The sequence below is a fragment of the Onychomys torridus genome, chromosome 13 (assembly GCF_903995425.1).
Source record: "Onychomys torridus chromosome 13, mOncTor1.1, whole genome shotgun sequence".
NCBI classification, from domain to species: domain Eukaryota; kingdom Metazoa; phylum Chordata; class Mammalia; order Rodentia; family Cricetidae; genus Onychomys; species Onychomys torridus.
In genome coordinates this window covers 5,752,474-5,776,345 of record NC_050455.1, presented here as the reverse complement: position 1 = coordinate 5,776,345, position 23,872 = coordinate 5,752,474, and the positions used below count along the sequence as shown (strand labels likewise).

General features: G+C 46.0%; 1 protein-coding gene across 2 annotated transcripts in view; it reads left to right on the top strand.

The window, feature by feature from the left end:
• The window catches only part of Kctd1 (potassium channel tetramerization domain containing 1), a 103,743-nt gene that overhangs the window by 71,221 nt on the left and 8,650 nt on the right, over window positions 1-23,872 (top strand). For both annotated transcript variants that reach the window (XM_036204643.1, XM_036204642.1), the window contains exon 3: window positions 9,847-9,991. In XM_036204643.1, coding sequence (XP_036060536.1) covers window positions 9,847-9,991 — 145 coding nt within the window. The remainder of the gene's footprint in view (window positions 1-9,846; window positions 9,992-23,872) is intronic.

Here is a 23,872-nt window from a genome sequence, read left to right as displayed (position 1 = left end):
TCTGTGGCAGGAGGGCACGGTGCTTTACAGAGAGAGAAAACAACTCTTGGGCACTGAAGGAGAAGGTCCAAGCCAGGCCTTTAGTCCAGCTGCCTATGGGAGTCCTGTTAACATCATCTATCAGCTTGCTGCAGTAGGGGGCCTCATACAGCCCTGTAGACTTGATACCATGTACCCCAAAGAGAAAAGTGAATGTTTTACTATGTGTCCATGTATTCCTTATAAAAATTCACTGTCTGCTAGGATCCCATTTCTCTAGTTAAAACAATAACAACAAAATCAAAACTCAAGCTAATGGGCTGGGGAGAGATGGCTTAGTGGGTAAAACCTGTTGTGCAGACATGAGGACTTGAATTTGGAGCCTGGGCACCCACATACAAAAGCCAGTGTGGTGGTGCACACTTGTTCTCCTTGCATTGAAAGGTAAAGACAGGCAGGGCCTGGAGCCTGCTCCCCAGCCAGCTGAGTCTGTGAACTCAAGGTTCCCTGAGAGACCCTGTCTCAAAAAGTCAGGTGAAGAGCAACTGAGGAAGACTCCTGGCATTTACTTTGTACTGTTACCCCCACTTTGCAGGTGGGGACACTTTTGGCACGTGCATGTGCATGTGAACACAGACACAGGACAGTACTAAAAGCATTAAAAACTTCCTGTGGTGTCTCAGTGGCCTTGGCCTAGCCTGAGCCATCAGCATCAAGACAGATTGTCCAGACTGAGCCCTGTGTTGGCCCTGCACACACCCTGTTATTTACATTTGAAATGCTTCTTTCCTCCCCCACTGGCTCCAGTTCTATCTATGCCAGAAAACGATGCTGCCTCTGGGAGAGGTGCTCGAGGCACCCCACAGCTCCCCCATACATAGATACAATTCGCTTTGGTTTTTACTTAAGAAATTATTTTCTTTCTTCCCTTAAATTACTTCTATCCATTTCTATAACAAGCTCTAAATCAATTTTTATCTGTAGTCATGAAACATGAAATTTCCCAAGACTGGAAACATTAAAGAATTATCCCAGAACCCTGAGTGGTCATAAAAAACATTCTGTTTGCTTGAGATTAGATGTTCTTTATGATCATTCAGGATTTTTTTTCTTCTTCTTTATTTTTGTTCACAGTTTTGGGAATATAGTCCGTCATGGCAGAGAAGGTATCATGGAGTCCATTCTCTGTGAAATAACATTTCTAACATACTCATTATTATTGTTTCTCTTCATTTACTCCTTTTCCTTCCTCTGTAATCTCAGCAGAAAAGAAGAAGGAATCCTTTGACAGGTTGTCTCTTGCTTATCTCTCTGATGTTCTGAGGCCAGATAACATCTGTGGTGATAGTTCTCCCTATACCGGTAACACACACACACACACACACACACACACACACACACACACACACACACAGCTGTGCATGGACACACAAGTGTCCTTATCCATCCTTCTACCCTGTTTGCCATCTACCTTAGATTTCAAATATTAGGGAAGAAGTTCGGTCAGGACGCCAAAGTAGAAGACACAAAGAGTAATAAGCTGCATTGCCTGCTCATAGCCTCACTTGCCTGATGCAGAGTGCCTGACCAAATCCTCTAGGATGGAAGGCTTATTTGGCTTAGGTAGCTGACCCCTTTGTTTATAGGCTGAGGACAGTCCCAGATCATAGCGAGGACCATGTGATGGAACAAAACTGTCACCTCGTGGTACCCAGGGGGCAGAGAAAGACGAGGGAAGGCCCAGGGACACACTTCAGAGCCACGTCCCCAGTGATCTGCCTCCAACAAGGCCCACCTCTAATAGCACATTTAGCTGTGAACTCATTAATACATTGATGAAGTAGCATCCCATCCATCCTGCTACTTCTCAATGGTACGTCACCAGCTGGGGATGAAGCCTTCAACACATGCACTTTTGGTGGGATGTGTGTGTGGGGGGAGTACTTTTCATATCCAAAGTGAGATGTTTTTTAATGCCCCATTAGATGGTAGACTCATGACAGATTTTCTGTTCAGCTACATTTCTACCCTCTATACCTCCCAGATTTTCAACTGATAGGTGTCACTTAGAACTTTAAAATATCCCCCAGTGCTAACGAGATCATTTGAGAGTTGCCTCTGAATCTGGTAGCCAGAAAAAAAAAAAAAAAACTGGACCAGAAACTGAATGGAGTCTTTCCCCCAAGTCCAAGCCATGTTTACCTTAGAATGTAAAGGTGTGTGTGTGGGGTGTTTATTGGCAGAAAGCTCCTGCATGGGTGTAAAGGCCCACCTGGTATCCTTCCCTCCTCTTCTCCCCCTTGCTTCTTGGTCAGTCAGCATTTCATTCCCCAGGGTTTCCTCATCCTCCCTGGTCATATCCATCCTACAGAAGCTGCAGGTAACCATGCCCTCTAGTTTCCAGGGCACTCGGGCCGAGGAGAACGGGGAAGGCTATTCCATTTGTCCCTAGGTAAACAACGTGTCCAGTTCCATGTCTGGAAACAGGATGTGACCAGGTGACTACCAGGCATTGTGGGAAGTAGAGGGTGTTAAGAACTGGAGACAGAAGGTGGCCAGCTGCAGAAGGCATGGGAACCCTCCCCCCACACACACACACATACCAGCTGCAGAAGGCATGGGAACCCCCCCCCCCCACACACACACATACCAGCTGCAGAAGGCATGGGAACCCTCCCCCCCCACACACACACACACCAGCTGCAGAAGGCATGGGAACCCCCCCCCCCCACACACACACATACCAGCTGCAGAAGGCATGGGAACCCCCCCCCCCACACACACACACCAGCTGCAGAAGGCATGGGAACCCTCCCCCCACACACACACACATACCAGCTGCAGAAGGCATGGGAACCCCCCACACACACACACACCAGCTGCAGAAGGCATGGGAACACCCACCCTCCCACCCACCCACACCCCCCCCTACACACACACCAGCTGCAGAAGGTATGGGAACCCCCCCCACACACACACACCAGCTGCAGAAGGCATGGGAACCTCCCCACACACACACACCAGCTGTAGAAGGCATGGGAACACACACATACCAGCTGCAGAAGGCATGGGAACACACACACACACACACACACACACACACACACACACACACATACCAGCTGCAGAAAGTATGGGAACCCCCCCACACACACACACACACCAGCTGCAGAAGGCATGGGAACCCCCTCACACACACACCAGCTGTAGAAGGCATGGGAACACACACACACCAGCTGCAGAAGGCATGGGAACCCCCCCCCACACACACACACCAGCTGCAGAAGGCATGGGAACCCCCCACACACACACACACCAGCTGCAGAAGGCATGGGAACCCCCCACACACACACACCAGCTGCAGAAGGCATGGGAACCCCCCCACACACACACACACCAGCTGCAGAAGGCATGGGAACCCCCCCCACACACACACACCAGCTGCAGAAGGCATGGGAACCCCCCCACACACACACACCAGCTGCAGAAGGCATGGGAACCCCCCCCCACACACACACCAGCTGCAGAAGGCATGGGAACACCCCCCCCACACACACACACCAGCTGCAGAAGGCATGGGAACCCCCCCACACACACACACCAGCTGCAGAAGGCATGGGAACCCCCCACACACACACACACATACCAGCTGCAGAAGGCATGGGAACCCCCCACACACACACCAGCTGTAGAAGGCATGGGAACACCCCACACACACACCAGCTGTAGAAGGCATGGGAACACCCCCCCACCCCCCCCACCCCCCCACACACACTCACACACCAGCTCGGAGTTTCCACAGCTGTAAAGCTATAAATCCCAGGAGTGTTCCAGATGCAGTGTAAGGACACAGTGGGTCGGGGATAGTAGTGACAGAGTAGGTGAGTCATGAGTCAGCTGTGTGCTGCTCTCCAAGGAGCTCTGACCACTCTGCACATCCTCAGTTCCCAGCCTTCCTTGTACTCCTTCACAGTCTACCAGCTGCACTGACAGTGACCTCACAAGTCTCGCATGTTTCCATTTGGTTTGGGTTGACTCAATTGTGGCTTCACAGCACATCATTTCTTTCATTGGCCTTGACTAGAAGCCCTAGATCCTCTGCTTTTTCTATCTTGCTATCAAGTAAATTATTTTCCCTACACAATAATTACCAGATAACATATTATCTTGTACTATCAAGCTTTATCAAACTGTAACGATTGTACATTTCCTAGAAGAAGCTGTTGGCTTTTTTTTTTTTTTTTAGCATAAATGAAGAGGCAGTCTATCTAATGATCAAGAAAAGCATTTAAGTCAGACTGAGGTTGTCGTCTGATTTCCATCATTTAAATACGGTCCCTTCAGCCAAGTGACTCAACATGTGGGCTTACTCGTTACCTGCAAGGTGAGGAGCTAAGGCCGCCTGTGGAGATCAAGACGAACCAAGACCCGGCTCTTAAGACATTAGAGGGGACCCACTTGTCGTAACTAGGCTCAGTTGCCCTCTGAGGGCTAGATGTGCTGTCTCTGCTGGCCACCACAGGGCAGCGAGATGAGATTTAGAGAAACCCTGTGTGGCCGACTGTGTCTCTGGGAGGGCATATTTATGATTATTGTTACATTTATAAAACAGAGGTTGACCGGGTCAAGTCTTTCATTTCTGAAAGTGTGGTTGGCTGTTGAGTGGGGGCTGCCGCCGTTTAACCACGTGACCAAGTGAACCGCTGCGGGTGGGTTGGCTCACCCTCTAGTCTCTGCCCCTCCCCCTTTACACTAATTCTCACTTGGTGAGACCATCTGTGGTGTGCACACTTGTAATCCTAGCATCTGGGAGATGGAAGGACATTCAGAAGTTCAGGATTGCCCAGTGTGGTGGTGGTGGCGCACACCTTTAATCCCAGCACTTGGGAGGGGAGGCCAAGTCAGGCAGATCTCTGCCTTCAAGGCCAGTTTGGACTACATCGTGAGATCCTGTCTCCCAACCAAATGATCACACAAACGTAGGAAGCTTTTTCAAACCGTAGCTGTTTAGACCTTATTCCTAACTGCATCAGAATAACTGGGGACCCTGAGATCAGTTTTTTTTAAAGGCTCTCCAGGGATTTCCATTGTCAGCCAGGGCTGAGAACCAACTCACCATGCACAGGAAATGGTGAAAAGCCCAGGAGACAGGATTTGGTTGAGCCGTGGCTGTGAGGAGATGTCACTTCAAATATGGTGTCTCACTTTTGCCTCGTTTCTAAATTTGCTTTCTCTTAAGATTCCCAAGAGAACAATCTGCCATCAGTTCTCATCGCCCTCAAAACCAATCTACGTTCCATCACCTGATGGACCAGGCTCTTCCCTCTGTGTGCTTCAGCCTAGTTTTCAGTCGGCCTGACTCAGCACAGCGTCACACGGGGAGCCTTTTCCCGCCCAAGGTCCTGAATGTCCTGTGTCCTCTCCTACCCTGACTGCCCACCCCTGTACTCAGCTACTTCCTCTCCTTCACTCCAGTGAGCCTTTCTTTCTTCCCTGATAACCCACAGTTGAGTGTAATGTGTTAGATGCACCTCCTTTGTATCTCTACTGTCCGCTCCACACAAAATGATTCACTCTGTCATGCTACAGTTGAGCTGTGCTTCTAGCCACAAAGACTATGAAATTCCACAAAAGCAAGGATTGTGCCCTTTTCATGTCCTCACATCTGTTACTGGTATAGTGGATACTGAATGAATAACTAAATGATTACATAAGAATGGAGGAAAGGGAAATTCCTAACAAACCGACTCAGTAAATTACAGAAACCAAGACTTATAGATGAGTAAATACAGAAGAAAACAGTTTTAAGGACTGACTCCTACAGAGCTTGGTAAATCAGATTTTAGTCCTCTCATATTCATGTGAGCCCTGTGTCTAACACAACTATGCCAGGTAAAAGGGGAGCCCATTATAACAGGAAACCAGACCAACTCCTCACCCAAAGGAGCCTGATTTCCACAGCACGTTCTCCCCTGAACAATAAGCAAGAGGAATCAACAATGTTCTTGTCAAAAAGTGCCAAGGAAGAATAATATTCAGCATCACTTACTTCAGATTTTAGCAGACTTTTATAATGCTAGTAATTAATGAAATATTCAGATAAAATGATGTGCTGTTCGAGATTTTTTTCAAAACTCCCAGTAGGGGCAGTGAGGCATGAATGTGGACATGCAACAAGACTAGTTAAGAACTCATAGATTTTTGAAACCAAGGTGGCAGTGTATTCACTTAAGAGATTCATTTTATTACTTGTCAGCTTTGGTGTAAGATTGAAATTATCCAGAGTAAGTTCATTTTAAGGAAGACATAAGATATTAGCTAGAATAGTTATTAGCTTTTAAAACATCATGGAAGTCTTTCTCAGCATTACCATTTGGTTCAGTGAAGATACATTTGTAAAAGGGAGAGAAAGAAAACCTCAGCCATACATCATCTGGAGCCAGCTCGGTCTTGGTCAGTTGGAAACCAGGAATGTTCTCCAAGGTCTGTGCCCTGCAATCAGCCCACGTCGTTTCCAGGCAGCAGCGTTTACAGGTCTCTGCAGTGGGACTTGTACTCCCGTTCATGTGTCCACGAGAAAACTTCTCCCTCTGTTTGTTTAGCCAAACAATACTTTTCCACAGCACAAGTTACCCCATCGCCAACCCCACCAGGAGACAACACTAATGGCTGCTGGCACCCCTCCTCTTCCCTTCTGCTCTGTTTTCACGAGCCTCTTCCTCCAAGGCTGGCAGAAAGGGGCATTGCAACCTCTTCTTACTTCTAACATTTGCTGCTCAGATAGGGAACTTCCTGCCTCTCATGAGGGCTTTCTCTCGGTCAGGACTGTGTATCGATGCCCTAGGCCCCTTTCTAGGCCTCTCCCGTTCTCTCCACAGCCCTGACCCTCTCTCTGCAGCCCTTTCCAGCCCAAGCAGCCCAGGCTTTCCATTCCCTTCCTCCACCCAGGAGCTCATGCCTCTCTTTGCCTCCAGACTCCTGGGAGCACATCCATTAGCCTTGTCTTTGTAGTTCCTAATCCGTGGGGTCACTCCTGCCCTACCTGGTCCTTCCTAGTAGCGGGCCTATTCCCTTAGGGTTCTGGTTGCCCAGTGCCCCTCCATGGTCATAGGTCATATGTAGTAGTTTTTGTTCTGCCCATGACCTTGGGCTATAAGGCCCAAAGGAGGCAGTTGCTTCCTGCCATTGACCTCTGATAAGGGGTTGGAGAAGGGTCACATGCCCCTTCTCCCTGCTCCTGCCTGTGAGGTGGATTCACTCCCAGTCAGATCAGAGGACTATTCTGCTGTCTACTCCGTTCTGTATTTGTGAGTGTGTTTCCTCAATTTATATCTTAATAAATTATGTGACCCATTTAACAGACTCACATGGGTTGATTGGAATAAGTGGCACCTGACCCTTCTCTAGCTCCTTATAAGAGGTCACGGGCAATGGCAGGAAGCACCTTCTCCTTTGGGCCGGATAGCCCAAAGTCATAGGCAGAGCAAATACCACTATAGTCCTAGGGCTGGACAAAGGTTCCAAGCCAGCATCAGGTGACTTGACCATTATTGGAGGTGTCATGAAGGGTGAGCCTTAGTGCTGGGCTTGGGTCTTTTCCTTGGCCCTTGCAGCCCTGGCTGGGTTTTCTCTCTCCTGCCCTGGGGGTCAGTCCCTCCTGCTCTCCATAGAGTCAGTCAGAGTCTCTCTCTCTCTCTCTCTCTCTCTCTCTTTCTCTCTCTCTCTCTCTCTCTCTCTCTCTCTCTCTCTGCCCATGCCTTGCCTAAGGCCCAGCCGCCTTTCGAGTCTGCACTGGCTGACTGGAGCCCTCCCTCTCTATAATGTCTCATGTTCCTCGGATACCTTTTGTGAATACTTGCCACATTTTCCACATTTTCTGTTTTATTTTTTACACCATAAAGACTATTTCAGTGACACCTTTTTCTTAATTTGGAGAGTTCAAAAGCCATCAATGTCTTAAATCGAGCTTAATAAACTAATAGAAATTTATGTAGGCTCCCCTGGAATACCTCTATTCCTGTGCTCCTTGAGCTCAGGATGACTTTGCTCATCAACTGTGAGGGGAAGAAAAGCTTATTTTAGAAAACAAATGAGACAATTTTATAAAAATGAAGTGGAGCTACAAGGAAGGCATGCTTCCAGAGTACAGGTAGGAACTGGCCAGGCCACATTGCTCTGCCGCTCTGCTCTCCTCATACAGGAGCAAGCAGTTCCTTTATGGCTCCGCTTGGCACGTATGAACTGGTGGCTCATCCTGTGACCTTGCCCTGCACTAGTGGCTCATCCTGTGACCTTGCCCTGCTAGGTGTAAGCTTGCAAGTGAATACTCAATGATTCTGGAGCATAGGACTTAATTAAAAATAAAATGCTTTTCATCTCTGTTTAATAGAGTGATTAACACTGGTTTGTTTCAGGCCCCTAAATTAATCAGTATTGGGGCTTGGGTTTCATTATATAGTTCTTGTTTAACCAATATAGATAAAACAGCTCTAACCGAAAGCTGTCATTGCACAATGGCAATTCTTTTCATTCCCATGAGGGTAAGGAGGCCCCTTTCCAGTCAGCCAAATCCCTGTTGCTACTTAACTAGTTGGGCCAGTTCCTCATATTTTCAAGTAAATTTCTTCATCACTAAGATGAGGATAATGGACTCGTTACATGAAGAAAGTGCTGAGGACGGTGAAAGACACCCACGTCATTAATACAGCCTCCACTCTTTCCCTGCCAACCAAGCATTTACCATGTTATTAAGTGAAGAGTAAAATGTTCAGTAGGAGCAGACAAGTCTCATTCCCTCCCGTCCTCCAGCAGGCTGTCCTGGAAAGACTACGCGTAAGTGACACGGTGGATTTGTCTGATTGATGTGTCAGGGAGAAAGGAACGAGAAGTAACAGACAGTGAAAGAATCCTGGGGTGATTGTAATCTGCACCCTAAATAATCACGTTTAGTTCATGGAAAGTTCAACAGAACACTTGCTGAGCTTGAGAAATGCAACTCCACTGTGGCTTTCTTTGACCCACCTTTGGGTAGGGTGAGTTTCAGAATTATCTTTAAAATATTTTTGTTGAAACAAAAACTCACAGGAATGATTTCAGAGGAGAGGAAAATATGACTTGTCATGTTTAAGGGTAGAATACTTGATTTTCTGTGACCTTTGTCAGATTTCAACATAGTATTAGACAGTGCATTATTTCAAAATAATCTCTAAAGCAATAAATAGCATTCCAAATTATGGGGCAAGTTATGAGATCAGTTTAAAAACTTATATTTAAAAACTGGGGTGATCCATTCACCCATACCATTAATGAGAAGCCAGATGAGCCTCTGGTCAAGGAAAGAAGTTTCCTGATGCCTCTTGTCACTGACCAGCCCTCACTGGCTCTCTCTACTGCCGTCCTGGTAGAACCCTGGCATTCATGAGTGGGGAAACTGCTGAAACACCTTTCTTAGAACCAGAACCCCTTTTTCAGTAGAAAAGGTTTAGAAGACACGTGGGAGAAGGGACCCTTTGCAAGTAGCAGAGAGTAAGGGGAAAGGCAAGGTCTCCCGTCACAGTGACGCCCTCGCCCTCGCCATGTCCTTTACAGGTGACAGACAGGGAATACAGGCTTGTGCCTTAACTGACGGAGACTATTCTTTGGAGCTTTCTCACCCTAAGATATTTATCAAGTAAGGAGCAGCACATCTCAGACCCATCACTGCTGAGTAGACATTTTCGCAGCTATGTGGAAGCATGCAGGACAGTGACACAGCTGGAGATGTGAGTCTCGGTGGCCAAACAACTAATTGTCTTCACTCTCCCTCTCTTTCTCTCTCTCCTTTTTTTTTTTTTTGTTTTGTTTTGGTTTTCGTTTTTTTTATCACAGAATCGGAAGACTGTTTGATGGTACAGAACCCATTGTTTTGGACAGTCTCAAACAGCACTATTTCATTGACAGAGATGGACAGATGTTCAGATATATCTTGAATTTTCTACGAACATCAAAACTCCTCATTCCTGATGATTTCAAGGTGAGGGAATCCATGTTAACAGTAAATTTGTGATTTGTTTTGATGTGCTCCAAGAACTCTTTCTAGTTCCCTGCCCCTGCCCCTGCCCCTGCCCCTGCCCCTGCCACGCATGCCAACTCGAACGGCATTAGCTACCCCCACCAAGGCTATCCCATCTTTGTGAAGCAGAGTATGTGGGCATTTAAGCTTTATAGGCCCTGGAAGCGTTCACCTTTTATTTAAATAACTGAATTATACTTCATTTTAGGAAAATGAAAAGGAGTTGGTTAAATTCAAATTTAATTTCTGCTATGTCTTAGCAAGCTAGATAGTAAAAGAACTTCTTAACTCAATGAAAATTTGTCTCCCAGAAATCTAAGGTTAATATTAGCAATGTGCTTTTAGAATTGTTCCTTTTGAGCGAAGTAGCAAGTATTGGCATCAACCACAGGAAGGGAATCTCCGCAGGCAATGGAATTTATTAGAAGGGAATACATGGAAATAGAATTTTTATGGCTGGTAATGTCTCTCCAAATAGGAGATTTCTAAAACTACTAATTCTGAATACAATTAGAACTAATAGAGAACTAACTAAAACATCTGAATTCAGAACCAATGCTCTGCAATCAATGTGTTGCCTGTGGAACAGCAAGAATCAGCCGTAGCATCTAACAGAAAAAAGCACAACAGAAATTGTACTGTCCAGGTAGCAGTAAACCTAATGAGATGTGTGCAGAGTGTATTTTAAAAGGGAATTTCTGTTTTGAGGCAGAAAGGGTATATTTAAGACTTTTATACACAGGAATTTTTAAAAAGATCCGTGTGAAGCAAAAAAGATTGTATTCAAATAGAAGATGTCTTAGTAGGAGAAATATTTGCAACAAAAGATTAATATCCATCATAAAAGAGTTCCTCCAAATCTATAAAAATATATAAACAATTTAGGGAAAAGTTTTAACTCTAAACAAGATTTTCCCAAAGGGAGAGAAAGATTCTGTCAGTAAATATTTAAAGTGGCGTCCATTCTCCCTCTAGTATCAAAGGTACAAAAATAAAATGATATAATCCTTTTTATAAATTCATTCGACACCGTGCTGTGGGAGTGTACAGTGTGGTTGGGAAGGAAAGTGACTAAACCTTCTTGGAGGACAATTCAGCAATAAATTTATTAAAATTTCAAACATGCGTGCTGTCTAGCAGTTCCATGCTTATGAATCTATCTTCTGTAAATACTCACAAGAGCATGTAAACATGTGTGTACATAGGATGTCTGGTAGTTGTGTTTATAATAGGAAAACTTAACATACCTAAAAGGAGTTTAAAGACAACAGATGGTAGGAAATAATAAAGACTATCGATATAATGGAATAATTTTAAAGAGTATGGTTCATGTATATCTGTTGATATATGGGGCAAAAACCGAATTTTTATTATTTGGTGACAATAGCAGGTTATAAAATGATATGCATGTGTTTCTATTTATGTAACATATCATGCATATTGTGAAGATCTGAAATAGCATCTTCTCAATACACAGATGTAATTCACTTACCCTTCAGAGCTGTGAGGTATTCACCAAGTCTTTAGAATCTGGAGTGTAAAGTGAGGTGTGCACCCTTGGGAGACCCACAAAACTTATTGCTGGCCCATGAGCAGCAGGCTCATGGATCCTCCTCACGTTCATTGCAGAGGTGCAAGGGACTTGCACATCCCAACAGCGGCCATTACTCTCCTATGTTCTTAAAAAGGTGCATTGTTGGGTTGGGGATTTAGCTCAGTGCACTTGTCTAGCAAGCGCAAGGCCCTGGGTTTGATCCTCAGCTTTAAAAAAAAAAAAAAAAAAAGGTGCATTGTTTTTCATCTAAAATAAACATACCCCGATGTAACTTCTCTGTACTCTATTCCATTTGACTAATAATCCTTGGCACATGCACACTGTTTCGCGTTCAGGAAAGAGAGGATGATGGAGAGGCCCCTGAGCCCCTTATTGACTTGGGATCTTCTGGTTTACAGCAGTTCACCTAAAAGTTGGTCATATGGGTTGGGGAGGTGGCTTGCTGTGCAAGTATGAGGACCTGAGTTCAGGTCCTCAGTTTCCACATAAAATCCAGGCACAGAGGAGCCCAGAGAGAGGTGAATAATGGGGCCTCAGTGGCCAGCTGGTCTAGCTACCATGGTGAATAGTTCCAGGTTCAGTGAAAGACCTTGTCTCAAAGACTAACAATAATAATAATGTAGAGATTGATAAAAGACAACTATCATTGCCTTCAGACTTCCATGTATACACCTCCACACATACACCCACATGTGTACACACCCACACAAGCAGTGAGTAAATCAATACATTCCAGCCAGATAACCTTCTGAGTCTGACCCTAACCTTGCTGCATGGGAATATTCTTACAGACAGAGACACATGTTTTCCTAAAGGATATTATATACTGTGCCCATGACAATTGCTTATTTAATGACAACAGCCACAGGAGGCCAGATGCTGAGTGTCAGTAGACAGTACACGTCTCTTAAAATCATATAGGACTGACCTGAAAACAGAAAGCTTGCATCTATATAACGGCATCGTGTGTGACTCCCATTTCTAACAGGGATGTGACTCCAGGGGACCATAAGTTAGTAAATTGGGAATTACTGTTATAAAATAAATACAGCCATTTATTTTTAACGGCAGCATATTTCAAGAAAGGAGCTTGGTATTTTAAACACATACTTTGGCTTAATCCTCAGTCACAAACTTCCATGGGAGGCTCTGTTCTGTCTCCAAGAGCATTCAGATTAGATGCTGATATAGCCAGTTCCAGAGGCCATGCTCTGGGGACTCACCAGGTTACCTAGGATTGGGCCATTTCCTTCACCACACCTTTGGGGTGTCCCCTGAAGATTCCTGAACCCCAAATATCTGCTGTTCATCAACTCTAAGTACAGAACACAACCTTTAGTTGATCATAGCTCCAAAATTGTCAAAAGAGACACACATATCCTGGGGCCTTAAAATGCTTCCTTTGGAGCTGCTGGGGGATGGGTTGTACATCACAGTGTTCAGGACTGAGAGCGAGCATCAGGGAGAAGGGTGGAAGCTGAGATGGTCATTCAGCTCTGTGGCCCTTGATAGAATTAAACCATGAAGAGCAGTTCAGTTCTCAGGAACCACACATGCCCATGTGAGCTGTCAGAATGCCAGAGTTTTCCTTCTGACCCTGGCAGTGGGACATGGCCTTGTCACGTGGAAAGAATTGCTTTATAGGTTTGCTAGGGAGAATGATTATTGATTGCTTCCTCTGGCTCCAGCCATTTAATGGTAGCAGACATGGGTGTGAAATCTTACAATTAACATCCATTAACATCCAGTTCCACAAACACATTGTCTGTGCTAAAAACCCACTTAACAATTATGATAATTTCAGAAGCTTGTGTCCTGGTTTCCATGGAAAGCCAGTTATCAGTGTACATGATTTCAAAACTTTTCTGAGTGTTTTTATGTGCATGTAACTACCCTTCCTGTCTGATTCTGTCCTCAGTTATAACGATTTGCTCATTTTGACTGCAGTCCGCGCATGCAAACACAAATGTGTGTTTTTAATTCTCAATACTCCAGACATCTGACACACTGCTCTGACCTTTCTTAAGGACCATAAGAGTCTCTCCCTCTAGCATGTTATTTTTTAACATCTTTGATAACAGCCCTGCTGTGATAGCTCTCTGTGAATATCCACTCTTCCTAGATTTATACAAATCCACTACCAGGCAGCCTAGCTTATCAATCTACACTGTATCCAAAACTCTAATACTTTTTAATATTATAGAAGTATGCATTTACTGTAGAAAAACTGAAAAGATAAAAAGCAAAGAACATTGACACACTATATTCATTCCCCCTGCCAGAGTTAAAACCTGCCCTAGCTTGCTTCTCTGCTGCTGTGATAAACCCATGAGCAGGAACAATTTGGAGAGGAAAGGTTTGCTTGGCTTACATGTTAAATCCATCATGAAGGCAAGCCAAGACAGGAAGTCAAGGCAGGAAGCTGGATGCAGGACCTGAAGCAGAGACCACGGAGGGATGCTGCTTACGGGCTTGCCTCTTCTAGCTTACTCAGCTTATACACCCCCAGGACCATCCACCCAGGGATGGCACTGCTATGGTAGGGTGGACCCTCTTGCATCAGTTAGCAATTGAGAAAATTCCCCCAGCCCAAAGGCCTGTCTGACGGAGGCAGTTCCTCATGTGAAGCTCCCTCTTCAGGTATGTCAAGTGGGCAATCAATGAGAACTGACAGACCCTTACTTAGCCCCTTGGAACTTTAACAATTTTCTACCATCCCTTTTTCCTAAATAGTGTTTCGTGAAATTCCATAACCACACTGAAGTTTACTTGGTTGATCCCCAAAATGTCCTATACAAGTAGTGTTTCTGAGATACTGGCTGGCCACATATTGAGTGAGAATTTCCAGCTCATCGCTCTCTGAACCGCTTACTTAGCAATGAGGCTGGGCCAGCCGCAGAATGGCATGTCATCTAGATTTGCCTGTTTGCCGTCCCTACATTTAGCTCATCCAGTCTTCTCCTGATTTCATTTGACCTGGAGGTCGTATCTGAAGGCCTTGTAGGTTCAACATCTCACCAAGAACACATGCCCTGTGACAGTGTGTGTTTCGTGTTGCCGCACATGAACAAGCTTGTGGCCAGCCTACGATGCTAGGGTTGAACTTTGCCAGATACTGAGGCAGGCATATGCCCTTGGGCTACGGGAGAAATGAGCTCTGTGAAGCCTACTTTTCAACCTCTGCTTGGCCAACATTTGCGGCCAAGTGATTCTCTGGGTTTGGGCTGTCCTGTACAATGTAAGACTTTGATCAGTTTTCCTGGCCTCTCCCCACTAAGAGCCAATAGTGCCCCACCCCCCAGTTAGAGCAACAAAGAAGTCTCTAAGCCTTGCTAAATGCCCTCAAGCAGTAGAGTCGGCCCGGCTGAGAACCAGCAGTCTAGCTTATGGAAAGAGTGTTTATGGGGTAGAGACTTTTGCTAGTTTATCTCATGGAATTATGGAAGCCTTCTGCCATGGGTAGAAACAGTAGGACAGTTGTGAGGGCCACAACTGTTAGGATTTTCTGAGTTCTCCAAAATCACTGTCACTGCCCTGGCTCCATCCACCCAGCAGTGACCAGAGTCTCTCCTCGAGTCTGGTTCCATTGAGAGACTCTTCAGTCAAGTCCAGCACCACAAGCACAGCTTCTACTTATTCCAGTTGTTAGAGCTCTCTCCAAGCTGAGGGCCTCACTCCCACTTAGGGTACCTGGGCCAGGCCATCGGCTGCTGCCACCTTGCATGCTGCTCCCCGTTACCTTCCATATTGTTCCCCATTCCAGAGACTGTTAGTTACTCTTGCCCATGCCTACCTTTTTCCTCACAAGGATGCTCCCTCGGAGGCAGAAAACTAGCCGCAGCAACCCAGGAGGACAGAGAGGGGCAGGCAGCAAGTCCCAGCCTCAGCCCTTTTGACAGGGCCTGGAGCCTCTCCCTTCACCAAATCCTCAATCAGGCCTGTCTCCTCCAGTGCCATGTTCAAGTGACTTGCCAGCCTGATGGTGTCTCTGCCTTCAAGGCTGTCATCAAGCATCCAGTCTCTGTTAGATAAATTTGGTCTAGTTTTTTCTACAGGGTGTACAGGGGTGGGGACCCCAGCAAAGCACAGAAGGGACACATTGCTGTAGCTATTTCCTTTATTAATCAGCAAAGATAAATACAAAGCTGGGTGCCATTGCTCCCCAAACCCAAGAGCTGTCAGGAGAAGCTGGGAGTCCCCTTGCACTGGTGAGGGGAGGGGACTTGTGATAAGAAGCCATGGGTCAGAGCGGGAGAACAGGAACAGGGGACCAGATGCTCAGGCTCCGAGAACAGAAAAAGCAAGCCCAGGGCTGGAGAGATGGTTCTGTAAGATGCTAACGTGTTGGTCACACATGTACCAAGACCTGAGTTCCATCCCACATGAAGAAACTGAACATACACTTGCAATATCAGCACTGTGGAGGTGGAGACATACGGATTCCGGGGCTCACGGGCCGGCCAGCCTAGCCTACCTGGGCTAATGAGAGATCCTTGAAAAACAAGTGTAGAGCAACTGAGGAATGATACCCGTGGTTGCACATGCATATACAGAGAGAGAGAGAGAGAGAGAGAGAGAGAGAGAGAGAGAGAATAAAACACCAGAATGCCAGCCTAAGAAAGAGTTGCAGAATGAGGACAATGATTAACTTTATGGGTCCAAACACTGCAAACCATGGTGGCCACCCCACCCCTGGTACGGAGAAAGTCTTTAAAACTAAATGAAGGTAAGTCTGCAGAGGTCTGTCACTTCTGATGGTTGTGCAGGGCACCGTTTTAAAGCAAAGAATGGTGCCCTCTATGACATCTCTGTGATGTCCTGCTGTTGAGAGCCAGCATTCCCCAGGGTCCCAGGGATCCAATCCCACTGTCCTGAGGACTGACTGCATTCCCTGTAGGCAATCTCCTGTGCTGCTGGGGCCCCGTGCGATGTTTGGCACAGACATGCTTTTTAAGGTGAATGAGTGAGTGGTTCAGTTGCCCTGTAAGCAGGAGGATGTGTCAACCACTGCAAAACATCAAGTGCATCAGGAGCCAAACAAGACTTTGAGGGCTTCTGAGGAGACAGAGATTGTGGAAAGCTGAGTTCTGAGGTCCGGGTCCAGTGAACATGTTGCCACTGTGCCAGAAAGGACTTTGCAGAGGAGGTTAGGTCACAGGGTTAGAAGAGATTTTCTTGGAGAACCCAGGTGGGCCCTTAGGGCCTTATAAGAGGGGACAAGAGGCTCAAAGGTAGATTGTGACTGAATGGAGTGCTATGATGGCCGGGAAACAGCTACCCCGAGCATCTGCAGGAGAAGGGTCCTGTTGACCTCCTGGTTGCAGCCCAGTGACATCATTTCTAACTCCTGACCTCATAGGAGAATGAGTCTCTGTTGATTTAAGCCAGCAAGTTTGCAGTCATCTCTTAGAGCAGCAGTAAGAAACTAGTGCATTGTGTATTTACCCCACCCCTGAAACATGTAAAAACATTTTTCTCTAAGATTTATTTTTATTTCTCTGTGTGTGAATGTGTTAGTGCAATTGTGTGTGTGTGTGTGTGTGTGTGTGTGTGTGTGTGTAAGCCACGTGCACATGTGCAAACAAGTGCCCGCTCTGTGTATGTGCAGTACCTATAGAGGTCAGAGGAGGGCATTGGATCTCCTGGAGCTGGAGTTACAGGCAGTAGTAAGCCTCCCTCGTGGGTGCTAGGAACTGAACTTGGGTCTTCTGGAAGAGCAGCCAGTGCTCTTCACCACTGAGCCATCTCTCCAGCCCAAGAAATACATTTTAAAAATCTGATTTATTGGCATTTTGGAGTCCATTCTCTTTTACGTGTTCTCCTGTATGTATGCTTGTCTTCAGGTCTTAGGAAAGCTCACCTATAAAGTAAGGTTTCCCTCTTTCTATCTCAAAAACTTAGGATAAATCTCAAAAAAATAAACGCATATTCTCAGAAGCTCAAATCACTGGAACATGCTAAGTCTGTGGAAACTGTTGCCCTTTGCCAGTGAGGAGGTGGGCACTGGGGCCCTGGGCTCTTGCTGCTGTGTCGGTCTTCACTGTTCTCCAGTCGCCGTACTGAAAGCTTCTCACTCACAGGTGAGGAAAAGCAGATGATGTGGGATCATCTTCCCCAGAGGGGCTGGAGCTCAGCCCGCTGTGACTCTGACATCTTCTCAGAGAGGCTGCAGCCCGGCCTGCTGCAGAACTGACATCTTCTGCCTGTTTCCACCAAGTGTCTTGAGATGAAGAGAGAAGTAATTTAGAGTCTGTACAAGGCAAAGAAAGGACATTGTTAAATCAGAAAAGGGTCAGAAGGATTATTTCAAAAGATCTAGAGGCAACAGGGGGATGACCCTGGGACCAGAGAACCCCAAAATAGCCATACAAAACTCTCAAGGCAGGAAGTTAAAATCATGGACTTAAACAGGCCTGCTAAAGGATGGGACCAACTTTTCTAAAGAAAAAGCCAACAGGACCGGCTCCACATTACAGGGAGTTCTCTGGTGAGCCAAAACCAGAACTGTGTGCTAGGAAGTACAGAAAGACAAACAAACCAACAAAGAGCTTGCTGAGAAAATGAATGGCCAGAGTAATCCTAACCGTGCAGAAAATGGTGGCATAGTGAGAGGGCCTGTGCCATGATCAGGCTGGCCAGTGCCTAGAGGCATGCTGGCATGATGAGCCATCAGTACGGCTCAGCAGTTCTCCAGTGGTACCCTTTGTCTCCACACAGCACAGAGAGCTCATCTTCCCTAGGAACCAGACAGCGGTGGGATAAAGGGACGCACAGCCAGGGTTGTTAAGAGGGAGAAAGACACACAGTGGCTTGGCACCATTCAATGCGAGGCCCACGGGATGCCATGCTAGGGCTCCAGATGAAGGGGTAGAGGACATTCTACACCTTCATTAGCAGCAGAAGTTACCAGGAAAGGCTCAAAACAGCCAGTTTCTCTAACATTCCAAGAGAAGATGATAATGATGAATTCAAGCATTAGAACAGGAGATGTGCTGTCTGTCCATGGAGATGCGTGGTCCATCCATGGCCAGGCTGCAGAGTCATTTAAAAATATGTGACTTGTGTATTAGAGAAAAAAAAAAAAGGTAAAGGCTCAGTGATTAAAGAGGGACTCTAACCCCAAGTCCTTCTAGCCTCGTTACCTTTTAGTTTATTTATGCATGTATTTATTTATTATTTACAGTGCTGGGTCTTGAACCCAAGGTCACACCCTGCCAAACACCATCAGCTTTATCACCTTTGGGTTATAAAATCTCTATCCTATCACGGTTTTGCTATAGATGCAGCGTTTTAGGGTGGGAAGAAGCTGTAATATTATTTGTTTCCCTCAGTTTTCAGACTGAGGCTGAGGTCTAAATGGTGAAGGAGAAGCCTGGGGCAGTGTGGAGATGTGACCCCATTCTAGAATGCCATCTGTCCCCTCGAAACACTACTTTAAACTGTAACATTCCAACAAGACCCCTACCAAATGCCATTACCATAAGCTCAAGATCTTAGAATGACGGCTTCCTAAGTGCTGGACAGCCGAAGTCCAGCCTTGATTTATTGCCAGAACTCTACAAAGTGCGGTATCTAGCCCTGCTGTCTGGATATTTTGTACAGTGATTCACAAAGAACAGACTGCTCAGTTAGGAGTGATACAGGGTGTTGGATGAGGGAATCAAAGTTTTCAGTTAGAAAACAATTAAAGCCCCACAGCATGGAAGTTAGGGTGGGGTAAATTCTGGAGGCTCTCAGAACACTCCAGACACCAAATGAGGACCTAGACCACAGCAGCCTTTGTGAAGGAGGCTCGGATAACCCTCTGTAAGCAGAAGGCAAACCAACAGAGCGATGGGGTGCCAAGAGGATGACCTTTGCGCTGGTGTACGGAGCAGGCAGAACGGCAGCATTGACTGCCAAGCCCTAACCCCTGCACATGGCAAAGAAGGACTTCCAGTTTGATTAAGCTAGGCACTTGAGCTGGGGAGTTGACCCATATTACCTGGGTGTGCTGCGTTACAGGGGTTCTTAAAAAATATAAGAGGAGGGAGGAAAGCCAGAGTCAGAAAAAGATGTGTGGCAATAAAGGCAGAGGATGGAGTGAGGCACCAGCCAGCCTGTGGGCAGCCTCTGGAAGCTGGCAAGGGGGAAGAAATTGGTTTCTGCCAGAGCCTCTGGAAAGGCTCACCTTAATAAGCCATTGTAGATTCCAACATAGCCTTTGACCAGGACTATGAGAATTACTTACTTACAATGTTTGTTATTTTTTTAAGGAAGTGCTTTAGCTCATGGGTTTAGAAGGCTGCATCCAATGTGGTGGAGAATGCATGGTCCCATTCCCATCATGCAGCTGGGAAGCAGAGAAAGGGAATGCTGCCAGCCGTATGGCTCTTTCCGTTCACCTCTTCCATTCAAGCCAGCACTGACAGGAAACAGTGTCCTTAATAGTGGCAGAGCTTCTCTCTGAGCAGAGGCTGTCCTGTGTGTTCTTGAGTGACACCTTCAGTGTGCTGTGCCACTGGGGTGTTAGGAGCATATCAACAATGTCAAGTACAAGTGGCCATTGAAGCCCCTTGGAGCCACAACAAATGAAAGACTGGAGGTTAATTTCAGCCTGTGTGACGCAAGGCTACAGTGTTAGAAGGGAGGCCAGCAGAAGGTAAATCACAAGAGCTTGGACCACAAGGCTGTAGAACACTTTTTCTGCTTTTCTGACCATTGAGTTTTGTTTTCAGAACTATGTACTGGGTTCATTGGCCCATTTGTTGATTTGGATTGGGGTATTTAATTTTTGTTATTTTTTACTGATTCTAGGTATTAATCCCCTGTCAGATGTATAGTTGGCAAAGGTTTTCTACCACTTCCTGGCTGCCCCTGCTGTCTTCTGGGCTGTACAGAAGCCTTTGGTTTCATGCGTTCCTATTGGTCAGTTCAGAGAGCCCTCCCTATGCATATCTGGAAGGTTCTTACCTGTGTTTTCCTCTAGCAGTCTTAGAGTTCCAGGTCTTGCGGTCAGATTTCATGCATTTTAATGAATTTTTACAAGATACAAGATATTCTTTTTGAAATCCTATTCAACATCCTGAGCTGTCAGGGAAATACAGTTAAAAATTGCTTTAGAGTTTCAGCTCAGTCCTGTCAGAATGCGGGTCAATAAGAAAACTGATGACAACAAACATTGGTGAGAATATGGGGGAGAGGAGCCTCGTATACTGTTGGGAAGGCACACTGGTGTGACCACTGTGGAAGTCACTGTGTGCGTGCCCAAAAGAGAAAAGAAAAAATACAAGCATTGGACTTGCATAAGCAGCCAAAGGAATCTAAGTCAGCTTACCACAGATACTTGCTCATCCATGTTTAATACTTCATGGTTGCCAAGATACACAGCCGGCCCAGATGCCCATCACAGAACTGATAAAGCTCCATCCTCAAACCCACTGACTCTGCAAAAATTGTCCTCTGATCCCCACACACATCATGGTACACACTGGCCCATACACATACATGATACACACACAATAATAAATAATTCAATTTTTAAAAAGAAAGCATAGTGTGTGGACACAATGGAATTTTATTCAGCTGTAAAGAGACACAAAACCATGTAGTTAGCAGGAGGACAGATGGAAATAGGGGTCATCCTGTTAAGGAAATTAAGTACAAATATCACATTTTTTGTTTGCAGGCTCTAGGGGTGTGTATGTAAGAGATAGAGAGCAGGAGGGAGGTAAATAAAAGAGGGACTTTGGGGGAGGCAGGAGGTCTGAATGGAGTGGAGAGACTGTGAGGGAAATGGAAGGGAGGGGGCACCCCATTTGTTAGGAAGGGAGGGGTCCAGAGGAGGGCCATGCAGTGTGCAGAGGGTAATTGGGAATGCAGTGGTAAGGAAAAGCCCAGCACAGGGAAACATCTTCATGGAAATGTCACAGGGAAGCCCATGACCTTTTCTTTTCATTTACTATTTATTTATTTACTTACTTATTTTGGTTTTTCGAGACAGGGTTTCTCTGCATAACAGTCTTGGCTGTCCTGGATCTCACTCTGTAGACCAGGCTAGCCTCAAACTCACAGAGATCCCCCTGCCTCCACCTTCTGAGTGCTGGGATCAAAGGTGTAAGCCACCACTGCCCAGTCCACTAGTTACTAAACTAAAACATTTTTTAATCACCATAACTCCAGAGAGAATTTTTTTTTAAAAAAAGGAGTTGGTAGCATGGGAAAATTCAGGTCTTTCTAATGCCGCCATTTATAACAATGAAACTTGCCAACACCTGTAAGTGTTGACTAGAGTCAACTTCCTGTGGCTGGAAGCATTCAGCCAGAGACCCAGTGGTGTGGGACAGATTTCTCCCGGGGTCAAGCTAGGCAAGCAGGCTGTGCCCAGCATCTTTACTTGGTTGGAAGGCCTGATGGCTCTAGGAAGCCCATGTGCATTAATAGATCCTTTCTCAAGCAAAGAGCACTCCCCTCTAATTGTACAGCTCTCAGTTGTGTGTGTGTGTGTGTGTGTGTGTGTTGCAATGCTAGAACTAGAACCCAAAGCCTTACACATGTTAGGCACATACTGTGCTACTTAGTTTCATCCCTAGTCCTTAAGTTTTCCTTTTTGTAAAGGCAGGATCTAATTGAGTTGCCTGGGCTAGCCTTGAACTTTCAATCCTCCTTCTCAACCTCCTGAGTTGCTACTATTATTTATTCTGGGTTTTATTTTGGGGGCATGTACATGTGTTCATGTGTGTGCATGCACAGGAATATATGTATACCACTTGGAGGCCAGAGGTCAGCCTCAGATGTTTTTCCTCAGGACTCCATCCACTTAATTTGTCATTAAGACAGGGATCTTACTTCCTGAAATTTGCTGTCATTCGGCTGGCTGGCTAGTGAGCCTCAGGGACCCACCTGTCTCCACATGCCCAGAGCTTGGATGACAGTGCTGCCCAGCTTACTTACTTGGGTCCTGGGAATGAACTTGGGTCCTCACACTTACATAACCATTACGTTCCTGGCTGGGCTTCTCCCCAGCCCTCCACTCTGTTTTTAAATCTCTTTGAGAATGTTCATCTTAATAAGTTATTTTAGGTCAGTATCTTGCAGTCATTAGAATTTAAAAATGACAGAGCTCCAGAGTGGAGAGCCTGGGTAGTCAGGCAGAAAGCCAGGTCTGCTGTCTCCTGCCCTGAAGGCTTGGCATGGGGGGGCCGAGATTTTGTCATTATTGTTCATTTGTTCTTGTTTGTTTGTTCGTTTTGGTTGGTTGGTTTTTTGTTTTTTTGTTTTTTTTGTTTTTTGGTTTTTTTGAGACAAGATTTCTCTGTGTAGCCTTGGCTGTCTTGGAACTCACTCTGTAGACCAGGCTGCCCTTGAACTCAGAAAGCCTCCTGCCTCTGCCTCCCAAATGCTGGGATTAAAAGTGTGTCCCCCACATCCACCCTGTTCTTTTGTTCTTATGTCTTGACACAGAGTCTCATGTGGCCTAGGCTGGCTTTGAACTCCTGATGCTCCTGCTTCCACCTCAAAGATCCTGTGATTATAGGTATGTAAACATACCCAGCTTGATTCTGCCCTGTTTTTAGAGTGGACACATCTCAGCTAATTCTCAATATCTTAAAACCAAACCGTGTCCCCAGGGTCAGGAGGCCATGCAGATAGAAACACTTGCAGGAGAGTTATCAGGGTCATGGCTCCCTTTGCTGGGGAGGTGAAAGGCAGAGTAAAGAAGCATCAGATTCTGAGGGATGAGCATCCCTGACAGCATCTTACACCTGGCCTTTGTTTCCCGATATGAAAAGTGGACTGTCCAATGAGAGGCCCACTGGTACCGACCATTGTACCATTCCCCTGGTCTCTCAGGAAGACATGAATGAAGCTGCTGCCATGGTTACTGCTTCTTGGAGAGAGAGAGAACTGTCCATGTAGTTCTGGGCCATCTTCTGCTTCTGGGCTGTGCCTTGCTCTTAGAGACACAAGGCCATGTATTTACAGAGCTGGCTGTCATGTGACTGGCAAGCACCACCTGCAGCTCACAGAAGGAAGGCAGAAGTGACTCGTCAGTTGATTCAAGTGTTCTCAGTCAGCATGTCTGGACAAGTATCCACTTATCTCACACCCGGGGATGATTGTGACCATAGCTACACTGAGACCTAACATTGACCTGCTTGTCAACATGACTGCGTCTCCATGCCGTCCTTGGCCCTGTTCTCTGTCTTCTCTTTCAGTCGCTCCTATGTCTACTCTAGTACCTAGTCCGTAGAGCTGGCCATCTGTGTGCAGCTTGAGGAAAAGCCTTTCAGAAATGATAAGTCCCC